Below are 23681 nucleotides of genomic sequence, written 5' to 3' on the forward strand. Positions count from 1 at the left end.
CTATCCCTTTCAATACTGCTGTATAAACTTCAGTTGCAAACACATTTTTTTTTGTATGCACAGGCCATATGAATTTAAACTCCAAGGACAGGTCTGGATGTATGAACTTCTTGGTGTATATAGCAGTGTTAGCATATGTTAAATATACATTTACGTTGATATCTTGGGACATGTCTACACAATCCAGTATTTAACACCTGTCAAAAGGAAGTAGGGAGGGCATTGAGTCCAAGGACTAGAACAGAGGATTAGGAGTCAGACTACTGAGTTCTAGTCTCAGTTCTGCCACTGGTGGTTCATGTGACTTCAACAACTATCTGAACTTGGGGCCCAATCCAGTGGCCATTGAAGTCCATGGAAATCTTTCCATTGGCTCAATGGGTTTTGAATCAGGCCCTTAAACTCTCTTCCTGTCACAGTTCTTCCTTGTGCCACAGTTTCTCTAGGGATCTGGATACTTTTCTCATAAGCTTGTTGGCATGATTGTAAAAGAGGTTTTTGTGCTGGTGATCCTTCTGTATTGAGAGAGAGGGAGCTACTAAAGAGAGGAATAGTGGTTGAAAAATGGAGGGTGGGGTTTGTTTGGTGTGTGAAATATCAAAATCTTTTATTTAAAAAAAAGTCTGCAAATTTCAACTAGCTTCTGTTAGAGATCTGAACTGCAGAATTAAATCTAATCTAGTGTTCAGAGGGGTTTGGATCTAGGGTTTTTTTGTTTGACTTCTGCATGTGTAGCAATACCAATGAGAAGGGCCCTACCAAATTCATGGTCCGTTCTGGTCAATTTAATGGCCAGAGGCTTTCTAAATTGGTCAATTTCATGATTTCAGAAGTTTACATTTGAAATTTCAGTGTTGTAACCATGGGGGTCCTGACCCAAAATGGGATCATGGGGTGGGGGTTGCAAAGTTGTGGGGGGGTATCCAAGATTGCGACCCTCACTTCTGTGCTGCCTAGGCAGCAGCCTCTGAGCTTCCTGTAGTTAGTGGAGGTTCCTAGAGGTGGGTAGGATCTGCCCCATGCTGCTAGCCAGGTCAGTTAAAGATTAAGGCTGGGTGCCCCAGTCCCAGAAGAAGCCCTGGGGGATGGAAGCCCGGAGCCTGGGTTGCCTCGGCCTGGGGGGTGGCAGTGCGGAAGCCCGGGCTGCCCTGGCTGCAGCTGGCAGGAGCAGAAGCCCCAAACCCGGGCCGGAGTTGCTGAGGGAGGAAGCCCGGAGCCTCAGCAGGAGCCATGGAGAAGGGAGGAGTGGGGGGGCAGAAGTCTGGCTCCCAGGCTAACCTGGCTGGAGCAGCGGAGAACAGAAGCCCAAAGCCTGGGCTGCCTGCAAGCCCTGGCTGGAGCGGGGGATAGGCCTTGAGTCTGGGCTGCCCTGGCTGCAGCTGGCGGGAGCAAAAGCCCCCAGTCCCAGGAGCCGCCGGGGGAGGAAGCCCCTAAGCTCTGTGCCAAGAGCCGTGGCCAGAGTCCTGAGGTGGGGGGCGCAGAAACCCAGAGCCCGGGTTGCCCCAGCTGCAGCCACTGGGAGCAGAAGCCCCCAGCCCAGAGGGGCTGGGGGAGCAAAAGCCATGGGGGAAGGGGGATGGAAGCACAGAGCCCAGCTTCCAGGCTGCTGCATCGTAAAAGTGGGGGTGTATCACCCTCATTTCTGCACTGCCTCTGGAGGTGGGTCTGATCTCCGCACCAAGAGCTGCCATGCAGGGGAAGGACAACTCCTGTCCCTTCCCAGCTGTCTGGACTAACAGTTAGGAGCCTGGGCTCCCAGCAGCAGGGGAGATCAGAATTAATGGGGAAGGGCTGATTTCACAGTCCGTGACACATTCGTCATGGCTGTGAAACTGGTAGACCCCTACTGGTGAGATGTGGTCATCAAAACTTTAGGTGACAGATGTATTTTGTTTTTTGGCTTCTGTGGCCCTCTGGATTTTAGGACAGACATGAAAATAAAAACCAGTATATGGAACAGTTTCCACAAATACCTAGATGTAATTGGACGAGGTAAAAATGCTTTGGTGATGGATCCTAGAGTTAAACACTGTTCCTATCTGTTTCAAGCAATCTTCCATCAATCAGAAGAACCCAGTGGGGCACGGAGCGGAACATGTGATCCTGCCTACGTAGACCTTTAATAGAAACTTAGCTGTGTGTAAACAGAGATTAACTCTGAGGTGGTCCTATATGGCTCTAACCCAAGGAATACTATTCACTCTATCAGTGCTATACAGTGTCTAGAGCCCTGTATGGCCAAATAGTAGCTGAATCTAAGGTTAAGCAATGGTTGAAGTTTATTAAAAGGAAAGTAAGCATGTTCCTGTGGCTAAAGCCCAGGCCAGAAGTGGGGATGCCTTTATTCTATTTTGACTTGTTCAGACTTTGTGTGTGTGTGTGTGTGTGTGTGTGACTTTGTGTATATTCAGGTAGTGTTGAGAGACAAGGTCAGGGCTCCATTGTGTTAAGTGCTGAACGCACATAAGGACTTCAAACAGTACCTCTCTCTGAGCCTAGTTTAAGAACTATCTAAGAAATGCTGACACACTCCATATGAAGAATGAATTTAAGGCCCCTACACAGCTCTTCCAGAACTTCTTGCTCTTGCAAGGAAGGGGAAACAAAAACAGAATCCACTAAAATCCAAGTGCCTCCAATGTGTAGACTTTTGCTAAATCAATTATTTATTATTTGAGTAATATTTACAATTAGGGCTGTCAAGCGATTAAAAACATTGTGATTCATCACACGATAAATCGCAATGTTAATAATAAATATCATGTATTTAAATATTTTTGGATCTTGTCTACATTATCAAGTATGTTGATTTCAGTTATAACACAGAATACGAAATGTACAGTGCTCACTTTATATTGATTTTTTATTACAAATATTTTCACTGTAAAAAAACAAAAGAAATAATCTTCTTCTTCGAGTGATTGCTTATGTGTATTCCACAATTGGTGTGCATGCTCACCACGTGCACTGGTGCCGGAAGTTTTTCCCCTAGCAGTACCCGTGGGGGGGGGGGAGCGCCCCCTGCAACCCCTAGAGTGGTGCCTGCCTGGTGCGGTATAAGGGGAGCTGCGTGCTCCCCCCCACCCTCAGTTCCTTCTTGCCACCAGTGAAGGTGCGTCGGAACTGCTCTGCTCCAGCTTTGCTGTAGCTAGTCACCAGAACTGTTCGTTAGTACCTGTAGTTAGTTAGCTGTTTAGTTAGTTAGTTAGTTTAGTCAGTGATCCCGGGACAGGGCATGCCCCGCACCCTGGGGTTTAAGTCGTGCGGATCTTGTAGGCGTTCTGTGCTAAGAAGTGACCCGCACACAGATTGTTTGCGCTGTTTGGGAGAAACCCATATCAGCGAAAGGTGCAAGATTTGCAAGTTGTTTAAGCTTTGGACCAAAAGAGAAAGGGACATTAGGCTCTGGGCCATCCTGATGGAGTCGGCACTGACCACCACTCCGGCACGCCGCTCCCAACCGGTACCTGGCACCGCGGCATCGGTATGTGGCGACCCTTTGGTGCCATCGACCAATTGACACCGCTCCCCATTCACAGGGCCAGAAAGACTCCCTCTTCACAGCGGCACCGAGGGAAGTCTGGGACAGCGGCTAGGCCCATGTCGGTCAGTCCTCGATCCCCGCTGGGCCCCAGAGTTGACCGGAGTAGCCCAGCCCCTTTGGAACAGACCTCTCCAGATATCCGGATGCCTTCCACACCCGGAGCCCTCCAGGCGGCCTGGGATGTTATGTCTGTGCCGGTGCCCGGAGCGTCACCGATGTTGGCCCCACGCTCCAGAGGTAAGCTGCCCCTGGGATCTCCGCAGTCGCCTCCAGCCTGGTACTGGTCTCTTTCGAGGGTACGTTCCCGACGCTGTTCACTGGGCAGAGTCCATGTGGATCACCCTTGATGCCGACCAGACTGTCTGGGTTCCATCCGGCCGGGACTCTCAGCACTGCTCGTCCTCCAGGAGCGAATATCGACGGGACTGTGGCAGGCATCGCCAACAGTCCTCGTCCAGTCAGTCACGGAACAGTCGTCAATGCTGTTTCCGCTCAGACTCCTGCTCCAAGTCTCCGCCAAGACATCGCAGCCCTGGGTGTCAATTGCCGGTCTCTTGCTGTCGTGGGTCCGCTCCTCCTGTCCATGTGCACCGCCTTGGGTCTGTTGGTAAACAACACCAAGTCCACGTTAGTCCCGGTCCAATGCATAGAGTTTATCGGGGCACTCCTGGACGCGGTGTCGGCCAGGGCCTCTCTCCTGCCAGACAGATTTGAGACCCTGACAGATCTCATCGGCTCGGTCACAAGGTTCCCGGTGACAACAGCCAGGGTTTGCCTGCAACTCTTGGATCACATGTCGGCATGCACATACATGGTCCGTCACGCCAGACTCAGGATGAGGCCCTTCCAGCTCTGGTTGGCCTTGAAGTTGTCCCAGGCCACAGACAGGATGGACAAGGTCCTCCCCATGCAGGACTCTGTGATCGCCTCCCTACGGTGGTGGTCTGCCCCAAACAACATGCTCCAAGGTGTCCCTGTTAAGGGACAGGGCCCCGTTGTTGGAGCCGGTGTCCAATGCGTCGGACCTCGGTTGGGGGGCCCATGTGGGGAACTTTCATACCCAAGGCCTGTAGTCGGCTCAAAACCTGATCCTACGTATAAACGTCAAGGAGCTCAGGGCTGTGCAGCTGGCGTGCATGGCCTTCTGCTCGCACCTGGAGCACAAGATAGTCAGGGTCCTTCCGGGCAACATGGCCTCAATGTTCTATATCAACAGGTAAGGCGGGGCCCGATCCTCTGCCACGAAGCCCTCCGGCTGTGGGACTTCTGTGTAGCCCATGGCATCCACTTGAAGGCCTTCCACCTACCGGGCGCCCGGAATGAGAGGGCGGATCGCTTGAGCAGGGACTTTTCCTCGCAACACGAGTGGTCCCTCCACCCGGAAGTGGCCCACCGGCTCTTCCGAAGGTGGGGAACTCCCCAGGTGGACTTATTCGCGATTTGGCAGAACCGGCGATGCCCCTGGTTCTGCTCCAGGGGCGGTCGGGGGAGGGGTGTTGTCTCCTGTCCTGGTCGGGCCAACTTCTCTACGCTTTCTTCCCTTTCCCTCTAATCAGCAGGGTCCTGGAGAAGAAAAAGATGGACAAGGCCCAGGTCCTCCTTATTGCCCTGGCGTGGCCCAGGCAGCATTGGTACGGGACCCTCACGGGCCTGGCAGTAGCTCCACTGTGGCCGTTGCCACTCTGCTTGGACCTGCTCTCTCAGGACCAGCGCCGACTCCTCCATCGCAACCTAGCGGCTCTTCACCTCACGGCGTGGCTGCTCAGTGGTTAGGTGGAGAAGAAAGGACGTGCTCAGAATAGGTTTAGCGTGTCCTCCTCGAAAGTAGACGTCCCCCCACTTGCCGCGCTTATTTGGCGAAGTCGTCCCGGTTTTCTAGGTGGGCGGCGGACCAGGGTGTCTCCTCTGTGGCCGCCCCAATCCAGTTTATCCTTGATCACTTCCTTCACCTGAGGGCCAGGGCCTGTCCCCTCGTAAGTCAAGGTGCACCTTCTATCGGCCGGTGCAAGGGCACACGGTATTTTCCCATGCTATGAGTAGCCGGTTCCTTAAGGGTTTGGACCATCTCTTTCCATATTCTAGACCCCTTGGTCCCGCAGTCGGACGTAAACATGGTGTTGGTGCTTTTAACAGGGCTCCCGTTGGAACCACTGGCCACGTGCTCCTGGTGTCACCTCTCATGGAAGGTGGTCTTCCTGGTTGCAATCACGTCGGCCAGGCGAGTCTCAGAGCTCGGGGCCCTGACCTCTGAGCCACCGTCTCTGCCCCAAGCCTCACGCGTCCAATGAGGGGCGCCGTCTCCACACGCTTGATGTGCAGCGGGCTCTGGCTTTCTATCTCGAGTGGACCAAGCTGTTCAGAAAGTCCTCGTAACTGTTCATTGCCTCGGCTGAGCGCATGAGGAGCCAGCCGATTCCCACTCAGCGGCTTTCCAGTCGGATCACTTTGTGCATCTGTTCCTGTTATGAGCTGGCGGGTGTCCATTGTGAGGGCACACTCGACTCAGGTGCAGGCCTCGTTGGCTGCCTTCGTGGCCCACCTCCCCATCCAGGAGATTCGTGGGGCTGCCATGTGTTCTACGGTTCACACGTTTGTCTCGCACTATGCGATCGTCCCCCAAACCAGGGATGACGCCGGGTTCGGCAGGGCTGTGCTCCGTCCTGGGAACTTGTGAACTCCTACCCACCTCCAACAGATATAGCCTGGAATCACCTGTTGTTGAATACACATGAGCAATCACTCGAAGAAGAAAAGACAGTTACCTTTTTTGTAACTGGTGTTCTTAGAGATGTGTTGCTCATATCTATTCCACATCCCGCCCTCCTTCCCCTCTGTCGGAGTTGTCCTGCAAGAAGGAACTGACGAGTGGGGGGGAGCACACAGATCCCCTTATATCACGCCAGGCAGGCGCCACTCCAGGGGTCGCGGGGGGCGCTCCCCCCTCAACGGGTACTGCTAGGGGAAAAACTTCCGGCACTGGTGCATGTGGCGAGCATTCACATCTGTTGTGGAATAGACATAAGCAACACATCTCGAAGAACACCAGTTACGGAAAAGGTAACTGTCTTTTTTTTTTTTCAGTTCGCCTAATACAAGTACTGTAGTGCAATCTCTTTATCATGAAAGTTGAACTTACAAATGTAGAATTATATACAAAAAAACCCGGCATTTAAAAATAAAGCAATGAAAATTTTAAAGTCTGCAAGTCCACTCAGTCCTATTTCTTGTTCAGCCAATCGCTCAGGCATACAAGTTTGTTTATATTTGCAGGAGATAATGCCGCCCACTTCTTGTTCACAATGTCACCTGAAAGTGAGAACAGTCAGTTCTTATGGCACTGTTGCAGCTGGCATTGCAAGATATTTACATGCCAGATGTGCTAAAGATTGATATGTCCGTTTATGTCCCTTTATGCATGGAGATTGCATTATAGTACTTGTGTGAGGTGAACTAAAAAATGCTGTTTCTTTTGTTGATAGTTTTTACAGTGCAAATATTTGTAATAAAAAATAATGAGAAGTGTACACTTGATATTCTGTGTTGTAATTGAAATCAATATATTTGAAAATGTAGAAAAACATCCAAAATATTTAATACATTTCAGTTGGTATTCTATTGTTTAACAATGCAATTAAAACTGTGATTAATGGCGATTAATTTTTAAATTAATCACGAGTTAACTGCGATTAGTCGGCACCCCTATTTACAATACATTTTAATAGCAAACTAAAGACATTTCAAGAATAGAGCGCTGAAAATTTAGAAAATAAAAAATTATCCTATTCTAAGCCAGATGGCAATGAAATACAACTGGGCCTTGATGCCCGAGTTCCTGCATTCCGCCTGATTTCACTATTAATGTGGGTTTGGGTTGCGGCCTCTGTGTGGAAATACAATGTTTTTGTTTTGGTGGACAATGTTTCTTGTTAACATCTTATGAGTTATCTCTTTCCTGCTGAGTTTAGAGTATATTTCCAGACAAAAAATACCGAAGTTGAGAGTACATATCAATTACTTACAGGTAAAAACACCTATTTACAAAAACAGTGTTATAAAACAAAACTAGCAATCAAAATTAAAGGGAATGCAGAGAAAAGGTGAAATTTCAAACATTGTAAAGTATGGGAATTCTTTTGCTAGTGACTACTTTACATTTTTTGTGGCTCTCTTTGTAAGGAAAAAAGTTAGTTCTACATGCTTTTTTAGAAAATGGTAATTTAGGTGCTTGAGTCATTTGGAGCCATTTAAAAATCCATGAGAGCCTCATGGGCTATCAAGAGGTCCATACTGGACCAGAGATCAATGTCCCCAGTATAGCTTTCACTTTGTCAGAACTGGCCACAGTTGTAAAGGGCAGGTTTTTCAAAGGCAGTTCATGCCTTTTTGAAAATCTCCCCTTAGATCTCTCGAGTATTCCACTTCTTAGAAGTTATGAGAATAGTGTAAGGCCAGACTTGGCAAAGAAGTATTGGAAGAATTTTCAAAATATGTCAAGAACCTTTTTTTTTTTTTTTTAAATGGAGTTCTGTATCTTGGAAATGGCTTTTCAGAATCACCTCAGGTTTGCTGTCTCTTGTACCTGCCTCTCTCCCACACTCAACTCCTCCACACCCCAAAAAATAATAAAACTGAAACCCTGTCTCTTGTGTATAGACTTTTTCCATGCAAAATGTGAAGCTGAAATGACTTTGTGTCATTTAGAGGGAGGTCAAGTGAGGCCTTAGAGTGAAAAGCTGGTCTCAAGCCTGACTATGGAGAGGCGACTGCCTCTTCCTCGTGCCAGTCCTCTACTTCCTTCACAGAATGACTAGTGTGCTTAGGATGACCATATGTAGTGAAAGTGTTTTGCTCTTTCATATCTTTCCTAAAAATGTTTGTAATTGTATAGTTTGTTGAATTCAAAGTCTTCATTTTTTGTTTTTGTTTGTTTGCTTGCAGGGGACACACTTAGAAGAACCTGTATGGGATCCTAAGGACTTAACGGATGGATGATGTGCTTACGATGATTAAGGTAAGGGAAAGAGTCACTTGTTTTGGCATCACCCAATTTCCCCTCTTCTTGAAGCAGGCCTTGGGATTTAGAAGGCAAATTATAGTCCTTGCTTTATTTAAAATTTACTAATAATCAAAGGTGGTATTGGGACACTGCTAAAGTACTAACTTGTTCTTAGGAATGTCCCTTTAAATGGAGAAAAAATTGTCTTGCATTTTAAAAATAACCTGGAACATACACAATGGAAAAAATACTATTGTCTTCCTTAAGGATAATAAGAAGCTCTTTAAATTGTAAAAACTTTTATTTGAAGAGCTCGGTACGGTAATTTTTGTTCTCTTGAAAATAAGAGGTTGAGTTTGCAATTCAGGTTCTTACTTGTCATTTTGAGCCACTAAGTAGAATATATTTTATTAGTCTATTTCCATCATATTGAAGTGCTGTGGTCAGCTAGTCTGTCCCCAGATGCCATGGTCGGTACAGAAGTGTTGCAACTGTTGATTAATTAGATACAGAAGGATTCTTGTTTTGCTGAAAACATGAATGTACTGGGCAAAGATTTGAAAAGCAAATATAAACGTACTCAGGCCTGGCATTTATTTATAGGTATTTTTGTGACACTCATCATTGTAGTAATTTGTGTCTTGTCTATATTTACACTTTTCAGAAAGCTTCCTGTGTTTCCATTCTGCCACTGGTAGCAAAAATGGAATGTTTATATAGACAGTGCACTTTCACCACCATGATCTGTGCAGAATTAGGTATCATAACAGTAAAACACCATTACACTACTCATTATTTCTATTATGGTAGCACTGAAAGAGTTGATTTGTCCCAGGCTTTGTATACACACACAAGCCGGTCCCTGCCCTGAGGAGTTTATTGTTGAATTAGACAAGACAAGGGGCAGGAGGGAAAACGGACAGAGGGTTCGCTGGTAGAGCTGGGAGGAGAACCCAGGTTTCCTGATTTTCATGGTAGTGCTCTGTCCACGCTGCCTGTTCTAGCCGCACTTCCTGTTCTACATTAGTTCTCCTGCTGTTGCAACCATCTGGTGGAGCTGTACTGGAACTATTGTAGAGACAGCGAGAATTACCTTGTGTGTGTTGGCCATCACTCCAGCAGTGTTCTGCTGACCACCAGTTTATATTAAGTTCTCTGCAAATAATCCACTAAAAAAAAAAGCAAACATGAAATACTGTAGTGAGATTAGAAATATGAATTGCCAGTCAAAAAACCATACCCAATATAGTAGTTTAGAACTTTTTTCGTGATATTAGAATTCACTGATACTGTTTGGCACTGTGCAAGACAGAGGGCTAGAAACTGACACCCCTATTCATCTTGAGTAGTACTTTACTCCATGAAGAGTCCAAGAGGAAATTAACGGGGGGAGGGGGGTTGTCTACTTGTGAGTAGGATATTCTGGATGTAGGCAGGATGTTCCATGCATGGGTGGTGGTATGTGTCTGGGTGTAGGTATGTGGTGTGGGCAGGAATATTAAATCCAGATTTGTTCTCTAGGTTTCCAGTTAGCCATCCTTCCTTTCATTCATGGTTTGTATCATTACCTACCTTCTTTGGCATCCTTTCTTCTGATCCCCTTTGTCATGTGCAGCTCACATGGCCATAACTGGAAGGAAATGATTGAGATGGGTAGCACAATATGTCATGATGTTATGTTGCAAACATTAGACTGCGATCATAGAAACAATGTTAGTTATGCACAGGAGAGACCTCTTAGGTCATTGTCCTTCTGTCAATAAAGAATTATCTTACAGTATCTCCTTTTATGCTCTAGTTTTCCTTGGCTGAATGTTCCACAACCTAAGAGATTTCACCATTAGGTAACTTTTTCCTGTTCAGTCTAAATGTTTCCTTGCTCAATTTCATCCTACAACTCCTAGTTATCCCCCACATTGAACACCCTACATAAAGGCTCCCCTCCCTCTCCCACACCCACTTGCAGTTCACACCCTCCAAATCCCAAACGTGTAGTTAGTTATTAATTCTTGTCCCTTATGCATTGCTTTATCACTCTAGACATATTATTTAAGTCCAGCCTCATTCATCTTTTTTTGCCTTTCTCTAAAGGCCCAACACAACTTACTCTGTTGTCCACGGAAAGACTTCCATTGCCTTCAGAGCGGTGATCAGCCTCTAAATGCCCACCAATTTAACATCATTCCTGTCCAGAGGTACATGGAAGTGAGATTGCTCCATGAAATCTTGCATACGTGCCTTAAGGCACAGTGCCGCATTGTGGGCTGGATTTTGCCCTCTTACATGCATGCAGTCCAGTTGACTGCAAGAATGTATCATAAATGAACATTTGATCCAGTGTGTCCATTCTTCGCCAGTGCGAGAAAGCTGCATGCTGTAAAACGGGTGCTGTCTTTTGGTAACACCAATGGAAACAGTGAGTTTCATCGGTAGTGGTAGCTCACTGGTTGGTAGTTGGGGGAAGAGATGGAAATTCATGTTCTGACAAGAGCAAATGATTTACAGTAGGTGTGTGGATCTTAAATGTATTTGGACTTGTTTGGCTTAGGATAAGAGCTGTGTGGAATGTACTTGAGAAGGAATTTCCATGGATGATTCCTTTCACAAAATGAACATCTGTATAGGCATTCATGCCATGCTCCATAGTATCTGAGCATCCATAAGATGAGTCTGTATATGGTTCAAGCAGTGTCTAGAAGATGCCATGTTAAAGCCCATGTGGTTATCCTGCCTCTTGGGAGAGGTAGTCTTTTTTTTTATTAAGTTAGATAAAATACTAGTCAGTAGCTACAATCAAGGGGGTTCTCTGGTATAGACAGTACCATGGAGATATTCCGATACACCTCTCATTCCTTTAACCTCTTCCACAGTTGTGTTTGGCTTGCAGTAGTGCTCAATTACATAGCTGGATAGAGTGATTCCCTACACTGCAGGAATTACTGGATGAAATTATATGGCCTGAGTTACATAGGCGGTTGCGCTAGATGACCATATTGTGGTCCCTTTCGGCCTTAATGTTTATGAATCTGTGATGCTTAACTCTTGTCAGTTGCTTGATGCAAATACCCCAGTATTCCTTTAGAGGCATTTTATTTTTGTAAAATTACTAGTTTAACACAGGTTAACTACCAAATAGCAAGTAGCTGAATTTTTCACCCAAGCCATAGGCTGAAAACTGTTGATCCAAGTTGTTCAGTGAATAATTACGAATAATGAAGCATCCTCATAAATAGGAAAAGGTCACCTAGACCCAAAGGTTTCTTTCTCACACACGCAAAATCATAAAGCCTGTTTATCAAATTCTTGGTTCAGCTCAGCTTTAACATAGACGCAAGTTATGGTGAAATTTAAACTGAAGCCAGGGGATTGAATAAACTGGTTATAATACTTTTCGCCTCCATGGCTAGACACAAAGAAGAAAAGAATGAGTGGATGTCTGGCTTAAACAAGTGCTACAGGTTCATATCAACTAATCGCATGTTCATCATCTGAAAGGTTGACTTTGACAAGGAGACTTCCCCCTATTTTTACAACTTGCCATAAGAATCAAATACAGTATTGTACAATCTGAGAAATATAGGAGCAAGAAGAGAGCTGAATGAAGCTTCTTCAGTGGCTTATCCATTCTCATTAATGACACTAGGGTTGGGGAGAGAGCTAGAATAAGTTGTAATAAACAGGAGTGATGTCATCACAGAGGTGTTTATTTTGAGAACTGTTAACTAACAGGACTGTATAATCTAGGCTTCAGCATTAAATATAACCAGTAGTCTAATGTCTGTGCCCTGGAACAAATGTTTTGGTGTTGTGTCTACATTAGAATTTATAGTTGTGTTAATGCTTCTGAATAAAAATGTACATGTAGATATACTGAGCAAATGGGAGGCAGTGGATGGCAAGGTGGTGGTTTGAGATTAATGTTGCTTTTCATGTCTAGTATGATCTGGTAAGCTGTCAAAGGAAGTGTTGAAAACCTCAACTCTGTTTGATGTATTTAAAACCAGACTGGACAAAAGTCTGGGAAACAGACTGAAGGGAATTATTCTTATGCTGGCTTCTGTGCAGGAGGAAATCGATGCTCTTCCCCTCTCTCATTTATGATTTGTAGAGAGACAAGGTGAGTGAGGTACTATCATTTATTATACCAATTTCTGTTGGCGAAAGAGATAAGCTTTCAAGCTACATGGATCTCTATCTTCTCTCTCACCAACAGAAGTTGGTCCAATAAAAGATATTCCCTTACCCACCTTGTCTCTCTAATATGTGGGACCAAACGGCTACAACAACACTGCCAACAGCGTCCTATTATTTTAATTTTTGTTGATTATCTTTCTGCTTAGTTCACTTTCAGCAGAACAGTGAAAAGTGGCCGTGGTGTAAATGAAACTCAGGCCCTGAGGGTATGTCTATATCACAGTAAAAACCTGTGTCATTGTGTCTGAGCCTGGGTCAATGGATTCGGGCTAAGGGGATAAAAATCACAGTATAGACATTCGGGCTGGACTCCTCACTGGGTCTCAGGGCCTGGGCTGGAGCCCAAACCTGAACATCTAAACTGCAATTTTTAGCCCTACAGCCTGAGCCTTGTGAGCCCGAGTCAGCTGACTGCAGGATAGAAGTATCCTGGGGGTATATCTGCATTGCAGTTAGACACCTGTAGCTGGCCTGTGCCAGCTTACTCGGGCTGCGGGGCTGTTTAGCTGCAGCATAGACTTCTGGGCTTGGGCTGGAGCCTGACCTCTAGGACCCTTTGAGGTCCGAGGGTCCTGGAGCTCAGGCTTTGGCCGAGCATGGAAGTCTGCACTGCAATTAGGCAGCCCTGAGGCCCACAACCTGAGTCAGCTGGCTTGGGCCAGCTGTGGGTTTTTAATTGCAGTGTAGACATACCCTCTGTGTCTTGCTCCCTCTACAGTACTAACATTAAGGCCAGTGACTCAGAGAGAGAATGGTCCAGCGGTTTGGGTGCTAGCTTGGGACTTGGGAGATCCAGGTTCAGTTCCCTGTCCTACTACAGGCTGCCTGTGGACCTTGGGCAAATCACTTTGTCTCTCTGGATCTCCATGTCCCCATTTGGAAAATGGGTATAATAGCACTGACCTACCTCAGGGATGTTGAGGATAAATACATTAAAGATTATGCCGCATTTGGCTGCTAATGTAATGGGGGCCAAATAGGTGCCAAATAGACTAGTCTCCTTAAGAGGAGACTGCACTCAGCGTAGAGCAATTTGCCATATTAAAAAGTGGTGGTAGACATGTTGCCCTGCAGCCTAGGAGTGTCTCAAGACAGTCGTCTGTTCATAACATGCTTGCACGCTGAAAAAAAAGTATTCCTTGTTCAAATGAAACAGATTTGGCCTCCTCATGGTGATGAAAAGAACTTTACCTCATGGTGATTACAGCTGGCAGGTAGATTGCTTATTTGGGTAAGGAATGCTTCATTCAGGGATTGTGAACTCCTTTATCTCCGAACAGATCTGTGTTTGGGGCACTCCCACATGACATGAAGGTTGTCTACTGCCACTCTTCTGACATGTGGTCAGCACTTGAGAATCAGCTTTGACATGGATATGCAGATAATAACCTGTACTAGTATTTTTAATCAAGGCTCTAAGTAATCTGTAGAAGCATCCGAGTATTAGCCATTAGGACCATTCCAAAAGCCAATTTTAAGAGTGCCTTTTAAAAGACCTTTTAAACATGGAGACTGGGAGAAGAGTTGGAATCTGGGAGTAACATGGGCTGTTATACCAGGGATAAGGGAGAGAGGAGAGAACATAAGGGGGAAACTCAAATCAGCATCTTAGATGTCTGTATACTAATGTGAGAAGTATGGGGAATAAGCCTGAAGAACTTGAAATGCTAGTTAATAAACACAGCTGTGGCATAGTTGGCATCACAGAGACTTGGTGGGGTAATACATATGACTGAAATATTGGTATAGAAGGATACAGCTTGCTCAGGAAGGACAGAGAAAAAAGGGAGGTGTTGCATTATATATTAAAAATATATACCTTGGACTGAGGTTGAGATGGGAATGGGAGACAGACTTGTTGAAAATCTCTGGGTAAGGATAAAAGGGATAAAAAACAAGGGTGCTGTCATGATAGGGGTTTACTGCAGACCACCTAACCAGGAAGAAGAGGTGGATGAGGCTTTTTATAAACAAGTAACAAAATCATCCAAACCACAGGACTTGGTGGTGATGGGTAGAGCCCTGCATGGATACAAAATTTGAATCCACATCTGATCCACAGTCTGCAAAAATGATCACCAGATACCTGCGGATATAAAGCAGATATCTGCAGATTTGTAGGGCTTTAGATATAAAATTTAGATCTGCATCCATCTGCTATCCACAAAAATGGCTGGCAGATATCTTCATCCGCAGATGAAGATATAAAGTGCATATCTGCGGATTTGCAGTGCTCTGGTGATGGGGGACTTCAACTAGCCAGATATCTGTTGGGGAAATAACACAGCAGGGCCCAGATTATCACATATTCTTGGAATGTATTGGAGACCATTTTTTATTTCAGAAGGTAGAGAAAGGTACACGGGAGAGGCTGTTCTAGATTTGATTTTGACAAATAGGGAGGAACTGGTTGAGAATTTGAAAGTGGAAGTCAGTTTAGGTGAAAGTGATCATGAAATTGTAGAGTTCATGATTCTAAAGAATGGTAGGAGGGAAAACAGCACAATAAAGATGATGGATTTCAAGAAGGCAGACTTTAGAAAACTCGGAGATAATAGGTAACATCACATGGGAAGCAAGTCTAAGGGAAAAACAGTTCGAGAGTTGGCAGTTTTTGAAAGAGACAGTATTAAGGGCACAAGAGCAAACTGTCTCTCTGCATAGGAAAGATAGGAAGTATAGCAAGAGACCAGCCTGGCTTAACCAGGAGCTCTTCAATGATCTGAAACTCAAAAAAGAGTCCTACAAAAAGTGGAAACTAGATCAGATTACAAAGGATAATTATAAACCAATAATACAAGTATGTAGGGACAAAATTAGAAAGGTCAAGGCACAAAACGAGATTAAACTAGCTAGACACACGAAGGGTAACAAGAAAACATTCTACAAATATATTAGAAGCAAGAGGAACACCAAGGACAGAGTAGCCCTGCTACTCAATGAGGGAGGAAGAAATAATAGAAAATATAGTAATGGCAGAAGTGCTAAATGACTTTTGTTCGTTTTCACCAAAAAGGTTAGTAGCGATTGAACGTCTAACATAGTGAATACCAGTAAAAATGAGGTAGGATCAGAGACTAAAACAGGGAAAGAACAAGTTAAAAATTACTTAAACAAGTTACAGAGTAACAGTCGTGTTAGTCTGTATTCGCAAAAAGAAAAGGAGTACTTGTGGCACCTTAGAGACTAACCAATTTATTTGAGGATAAGCTTTTTGCATCCGATGAAGTGAGCTGTAGCTCACGAAAGCTTATGCTCAAATAAATTGGTTAGTCTCTAAGGTGCCACAGGTACTCCTTTTCTTTAAACAAGTTAGATGTCTTCAAGTCACCAGGGCCTGATGAAATACATCCTAGAATACTCAAGGAGCTGACTGAGAAGATATCGGCGCCATTAGTGATTATCTTCGAAAAGTCATAGAATATCAGGGTTGGAAGGGACCTCAGGAGGTCATCTAATGCAACCCCCTGCTCAAAGCAGGACCAATCCCCAACTAAATCATCCCAGCCAGGGCTTTGTCAAGCCTGACGTTAAAAACTTCTAAGGAAGGAGATTCCACCACCTCCCTAGGTAACGCATTCCAGTGTTTCACCACCCTCCTAGTGAAAACGTTTTTCCTAATATCCAACCTAAACCTCCCCCACTGCAACTTGAGACCATTACTCCTTGTTCTGTCATCTGCTGCCACTGAGAACAGTCTAGATCCATCCTCTTTGGAACCCCCTTTCAGGTTGTTGAAAGCAGCTATCAAATCCCCCCTCATTCTTCTCTTCTGCAGACTAAACAATCCCAGTTCCCTCAGCCTCTCCTCATAAGTCATGTGTTCCAGACCCCTAATCATTTTTGTTGCCCTCCGCTGGACTCTCTCCAATTTTTCCACATCCTTCTTGTTGTGTGGGGCCCAAAACTGGACACAGTACTCCAGATGAGGCCTCACCAATGTCGACTAGAGGGGAACGATCATGTCCCTCGACCTGCTGGCAATGCCCCTATGTATACATCCCAAAATGCCATTGGCCTTCTTGGCAACAAGGGCACACTGTTGACTCATATCCAGCTTCTCGTCCACTGTAACCCCAGGTCCTTCTTTACAGAACTGCTGCCTAGCCATTCGGTCCCTAGTCTGTAGCAGTGCATTGGATTCTTCCGTCCTAAGTGCAGAACTCTGCACTTATCCTCGTTGAACCTCATCAGATTTCTTTTGGCCCAATCCTCCAATTTGTCTAGGTCCCTCTGTATCCTATCCCTACCCTCCAGCGTATCTTCCTCTCCTCCCAGTTTAGTGTCATCTGCAAACTTGCTGAGAGTGCAATCCACACCATCCTCCAGATCATTAATGAAGATATTGAACAAAACCGGCCCGAGGACCGACCTTTGGGGCACTCCACTTGATACCGGCTGGCAAGTAGACATGGAGCCATTGATCACTACCCATTGAGCCTGACAATCTAGCCAACTTTCTATCCACCTTATAGTCCATTCATCCAGCCCATGCTTCTTTAACTTGCTGGCAAGAATACTGTGGGAGACGGTGTCAAAAGCTTTGCTAAAGTCAAGGAACAACACGTCCACTGCTTTTCCCTCATCCACAGAGCCAGTTATCTCATCATAGAAGGCAATTAGATTAGTCAGGCATGACTTGCCCTTGGTGAATCCATGCTGACTGTTCCTGATCACTTTACTCTCGTGTAAGTGCTTCAGAATTGATTCCTTGAGGACCTGCTCCATGATTTTTCCAGGGACTGAGATGAGGTTGACTGGCCTGTAGTTCCCAGGATCTTCCTCCTTCCCTTTTTAAAAGATGGGCACTACATTAGCCTTTTTCCAGTCGTCCGGGACTTCCCCCGATCGCCATGAGCTTTCAAAGATAATGGCCAATGGCTCTGCAATCACATCGACCAGCTCCTTTAGCACTCTCGGGTGCAGCACATCTGGCCCCATGGACTTTTGCTCGTCCAGCTTTTCTAAATAGTCCCGAACCACTTCTTTCTCCACAAAGGGCTGTTCACCTCCTCCCCATGCTGTGCTGCCCAGTGCAGCAGTCTGGGAGCTGACCTTGTTCGTGAAGACAGAGGCAAAAAAAGCATTGAGTGCATTAACTTTTTCCACATCCTCTGTCACTAGGTTGCCTCCCTCATTCAGTAAGGGGCCCACACTTTCCTTGACTTTCTTCTTGTTGCTAACATACCTGAAGAAACCCTTCTTGTTACTCTTAACATCTCTTGCTAGCTGCACCTCCAAGTGTGATTTGGCCTTCCTGATTTCACTCCTGCATGCCCGAGCAATATTTTTCTACTCTTTCCTGGTCATTTGTCCAATCTTCCACTTCTTGTAAGCTTCTTTTTTGTGTTTAGGATCAGCAAGGATTTCACTGTTAAGCCAAGCTGGTCCCCTGCCATATTTACTATTCTTTCTACACATCGGGATGGTTTGTCCCTGTAACCTCACTAAGGATTCTTTAAAATACAGCCAGCTCTCCTGGACTCCTTTCCCCCTCATGTTATTCTCCCAGGGGATCCTGCCCATCAGTTCTCCGAGGGAGTCAAAGTCTGCTTTTCTGAAGTCCAGGGTCCGTATTCTGCTGCTCTCCTTTCTTCCCTGTGTCAGGATCCTGAACTCGACCATCTCATGGTCACTGCCTCCCAGGTTCCCATCCACTTTAGCTTCCCCTAATAATTCTTCCCGGTTTGTGAGCAGCAGGTCAAGAAGAGCTCTGCCCCTAGTTGGTTCCTCCAGCACTTGCACCAGGAAATTGTCCCCTATGCTTTCCAAAAACTTCCGGGGATTGTCTGTGCACCACTGTATTGCTCTCCCAGCAGATATCAGGGTGATTGAAGTCTCCCATGAGAACCAGGGCGTGCGATCTAGTAACTTCTGTGAGTTGCCGGAAGAAAGCCTCGTCTACCTCATCCCCCTGGTCCGGTGGTCTATAGCAGACTCCCACCACAACATCACCCTTGTTGCTCATGCTTCTAAACTTAATCCAGAGACTCTCAGGTTTTTCTGCAGTTTCATACCAGAGCTCTGAGCAGTCATACTGCTCCCTTACATACAATGCAACTCCCCCACCTTTTCTGCCCTGCCTGTCCTTCTTGAACAGTTTATATCCATCCATGACAGTACTCCAGTCATGTGAGTTATCCCACCAAGTCTGTGTTGTTCCAATCACATCATAATTCCTTGACTGTGCCAGGACTTCCAGTTCTCCCTGCTTGTTTCCCAGGCTTCTTGTATTTGTGTATAGGCACTTGAGATAACTTACTGTTTGTCCTGCTTTGTTAGTATGAGGCAGGAGCCCTCCCCTTTCACGTTCTCCTGCTCGTGCTTCCTCCCGGTATCCTACATCCCCACTTACCTCATGGAAGACGGTAGAGATTTCAGGAGACTGGAAAATGGCATGTATAGTTCACATCTATAAAAATGGAAGCAAGGGCAATCTGGGGAATTATAGACCAGTCAACTTAACTTCAGTACCTGGAAAGATAATGGAGCAAATAATCAATCAGTTTGCAGACACCTAGACGATAATAAGGTGATAAGTAACAGCACCAATTTGTTAAAGACCAAATGGTGTCAAACCAACCTAGTAGCTTTCTTTGACAGAGTAATAACGAGACTTGTGGATGGGGGGAAGCGGTACATGTGCTATATCTTGACTTTACTAAGACTTTTGATGCTTTCTCCATGACCTTCTCATAAACTAGGGAAATATAACCTAGATGGTGCTAGTGTATGGTGGGTGCATAACTGGTTGGAAAACCATTCCCAGAGAGTAGTTATCAGTGATTCACAGTCAAGCTGGAAGAGCATAGCCAGAGGGGTCCCTCAGGGATCAGTTCTGTTCAATAACTTCATCAGCGATTTAGATAATGGCATGGAGAGTACACTTACAAAATTTGTGGATGATACCAAGCTGGGAAGGGTTGCAAGTGCTTTGGAGGCTAGGGTTAAAATTCAAAATGATCTGGACAAAATTGGAGAAATGGTCTGAAGCAAATAGGATGAAATTCAATAAGGACAAGTGCAAAGTACTCCACTTACGAAGGAACAATCAGTTGCACACATACAAAATGGAAAATGACTGCCTTGGAAGGAGTACTGCAGAAAGGGATCTAAGGGTCATAATAGATCACAAGCTAAACATGCGTCAACTGTGTCTCACTCTTGTGCAAAAAAAAAAATAAATCATCATTCTGGGATATATTAGCAGGAGTGTTGTAAGCAAGACACAAGAAGTAATTCTTCCGCTCTACTCCGTGCTGACAAGGACTCATCCAGAGTATTGTGTTCAGTTCTGGGTGACACATTTCAGGAAAGGTGTGGACAAATTGGAGAAAGTCCAGAGAAGAGCAACAAAAAGGATTAAAGGTCTAGAAAACATGACCTATGAGGGAAGATTGAAAAAAATTGGGTTTGTTTAGTCTGGAGAAGAGAAGACTGAGAGGGGACATAACAGTTTTCAAGGAGGAGGGAGAAAAGTTGTTCTCCTTAACATCAAAGGATAGGACAAGAAGCAACGGGCTTAAATTGCAGCAAAGGCAGTTTAGGTTGGACATTAGGAAAAAATTCCTAACTATGAGAGTGGTTAAGCACTGGAATAAATTGCCTAGGGAGGTTGTGGAATCTCCACTATTGGAGATTTGTAAGAGCAGGTTAGACAAACACCTGTCAGGGATTGTCTAGAGAATACTTAGTCCTGCCATGAGTGCAGGGCACTGGACTAGATGACCTCTCGAGGTCCCTCCCAATCCTATGATTCTATAAATCTACAGTTTATACTATAAAATTAGAATGTTCAAAAATGTCTTCGTTTTGTGTTTGTTTTTTTTTAAATGATGCCAGGGAGGAGGGAGGGTGAGGCACATTCCCCCTTTTGTTCCGGGCCATTTCACAATCCAGACATTTATAGCTGTGTGGTTTTGCAGGTTTTACATTTAATTCTGTGAAATAAATAGGGCCTGATTTCCGAAAGGGCTTAGTTCCTCTTACTCCAGTAAAAACCAATGGGAGCTCAGGCTCTCAGCCTCTTTGAAAATCAGACTCAAGTTTTTGGAGGATGCAAACTTACCGCAAACTGACCAAAGGCGGTATTTTCAAAAGTAAAAGAAAACAAGTCACACTGAAAATCATGGGGGTTTGTGTTCCTAAATCACTTAAACTCTTTTGAAAATCCTACGCTGTATGCACAAAATTAGGAAAAAGGACTATTTAAGTCTTAAATGTCTTTCACTTAAATGAATTTTCTAGCAAAATAGCCACATTTCACAAGACTCTTGCAAAATCTGATCTTTCTTGTGCATTTATAAACATCTAGGTTTTGATTTTCATGTTAACTGTTTCACATAGCACTGACATTAAACACAGTGCACCAATGTCCTGCTTTCTCGATTCACTGGTGTTTGTATAGTTAAATAAAACACAGTTCATACAGACCGTGCCAGGAAGCATGCTGGGACCTGTTAGCAATACCTTGAGCTGTTTATATAAACAAATTCACCTTCTACCTTTTCTCTGACAATTAGCTCCTTGAAATTAGTAATGTTGGCAGTAGATTGTGCGGCAGAAGGTCTTGGTGATTGGGAAAACTCTTTGGCATTGTATTGCATTCCTGTAGGTTACCTGGAGTATGTGCAAGTGCTGCATATCTGATCACAGAACATTTGTGATCCCTCCAATTTCAGCTGTTGTTCTTGGAGATCCCCAAGGCAGTTTCCAGGACCTGTGATTTTGAAATACATTCACAAAGAACTGATACCTTGCAACTGATTTGGCAGCTGGATAGTGCAGGAACCTATATAGATTCCATAAATGAGTTACTGTGTGAGTTTAAAAGATAACTGAGGACCTGATTCTGTGAATTCAAGTATTGTACACAGTAGGCTGGAGGGCTTTAAGTTCAGCTTGTTTGGTGTGTATTTAGCTAGGGTGTTTCTGTGTACAGTATTGTCTGTTTACACACTTGTAACCTAAAATGATGTAAACATGACAACAAAATGCTAATGCATCGGTCGTTAATATATTGTTCTGAAGCAGGCTGTAGGCCTTAAGAAATGCTCTGATTGGCCTTGTACAGCCCATGGGCTGTAGGTTGGGCACCCCAGCTTTAATGTTCTGCTGGTGGTATGGCTGAGGTTAATTTAAATAAGGTATGTGACACACAGTGCCACCTAGTGGCTGAACAGTATAATACAGATTGGTTTTAGAGTAGCAGCTGTGTTAATCTGTATTCGCAAAAAGAAAAGGAGGACTTGTGGCACCTTAGAGACTAACCAATTTATTTGAGCATAAGCTTTCGTGAGCTACAGCTCACTTCATCGAATGCATCCGATTGGTTAGTCTCTAAGGTGCCACAAGTCCTCCTTTTCTTTTTGCGAATACAGATTAACATTCTATTGCATTGCTCCCTTTGTCAGTGGTCCCCAAATTTTTGGGGGTCATGCCCCCCCCTTACCCTGTCTGCTCCTTCACCCCTGCCTAGAGTTGGGCTACAGCTCCCGTGGCGGGGGGACATGGACTGGTGTAAAGGTGGTAAGTCTGAGGATGCAGCTGCAGGTCAGTCTACAGCCAGAGCCATGGCCAAGTGTCGAGGTCAGGGGCAGGAGCAGAGCTACAGCTGGGCTGCACTGGGGGCCAGCAACTGGGTCTGCGGCCAAGAGCAGAGCAGCAGCTGAGCTGCAGTGGGGGCCAGCAGCTGGGCCTTCAGCTGGGTGTGGAGCTGTGCCGAGGCTGGGGACTGGGCCAGGTGTGGGGCCGGGGACCAGGGCTGCGGCTGAGGGGAGGGGTCAGAGCAGAGCTGGGGCAGGTCTGGGTGGCGCTCCCTTCCTGTTCCTCATGGGGGCTGGCCTGGGATCACTGCTCTCCCCCGACCCCGCCTGAACATTCCTCTGTGTCCTGCCAGCGGGATGACCCACAGTTTGTGAACCTCTGCTTTATGTTGTACATTCCTATCCTTTACAGAATTCGTACTATCACTTTATCTTTGATATTCGGTACGGATCAGTCTAAGTGTCTGAATCATACTGATTTTCTAATTACACAAACTAAATGCGTAACAACTTTTTCAGGTGGCTGTGGTCAGTTTGGAATCCTTGAGTCATCTTCTTGTTCTGCGTCTATCATCTGTAGAGTTTGCTCTATTAGTTCTTTCTGAAGCACAGACTGTAGTGTTGATGGCTTCTGTTGAACTCTCCACTATCAGTCTCAATTGCATATGATCTGGTTATTAAATTATTTTTCTTTCCAACAGCTGGAGTTTCTTTCCAACATCCTTTTTCTCCATCCAATTTGATACAAATGGAGTGACCAGGCTCTAGACTTGGCAGTAGTCTGTTGTAAAAGTGTTTGTAAGCTCTTTTTGCCTTTTTATCTGATTTGGCTACTCTCTTTGTACCTGGCCACTTTGCAGAGAGATTCTTTTCCAAAGCGAGAACAGTAGTTCTGAGTTTTCCCCATCAGGAACATAAGAACAGCCATACTCAGTCAGACCAAAGGTCCATCTAGCCCGGTATCCTGTGTTCCGACAGTGGCCAATACCAGGTGCCCCAGAGGAAATGAACAGAACAGGTAGTAATCAAGAGATCCATCCCGTCACACATTTCCAGCTTTTGGCAAACAGAGGCTAGGGACACCATCCCTGCCCATCCTGGCTAATAGCCAGAAGTCATGCTGGACTATATCTGGTAGCTACTACTGGTGCTGATGTGTACCTCAGAAGATCAAGAAATGGCTCTTCCTGCTCTCTGTCTCTCCATTCGCTTGTGGGTAATGTGGGCTGCTAGTAACATGGTCAAAATCATATTTCGTCCAGAATGTCTTAAATTCTGCAGCAGTGAATTGTGGTCTGTTGTCCATCATTAGTCGCTACCAAAATGAGAAAAAATGTACTTCAGTTTCTTGATAACACCATGACTATCATGTCTTTCAAGTACATAGTTTCTGTCTACCTGG

At 45.2% G+C, this 23681-nt stretch overlaps 1 protein-coding gene across 3 annotated transcripts in view; it reads left to right on the forward strand.

Moving 5' to 3' along the window:
• The window catches only part of PTPRA (protein tyrosine phosphatase receptor type A), a 255446-nt gene that overhangs the window by 116278 nt on the left and 115487 nt on the right, over positions 1 to 23681 (forward strand). For all 3 annotated transcript variants that reach the window (XM_074951917.1, XM_074951916.1, XM_074951918.1), the window contains one exon: positions 8483 to 8555. In XM_074951917.1, the coding sequence (XP_074808018.1) occupies positions 8529 to 8555 (27 nt within the window). In that variant the 5' untranslated portion in view covers positions 8483 to 8528. The remainder of the gene's footprint in view (positions 1 to 8482; positions 8556 to 23681) is intronic.

Source organism: Natator depressus, chromosome 4, assembly GCF_965152275.1.
Source record: "Natator depressus isolate rNatDep1 chromosome 4, rNatDep2.hap1, whole genome shotgun sequence".
NCBI lineage: Eukaryota > Metazoa > Chordata > Testudines > Cheloniidae > Natator > Natator depressus.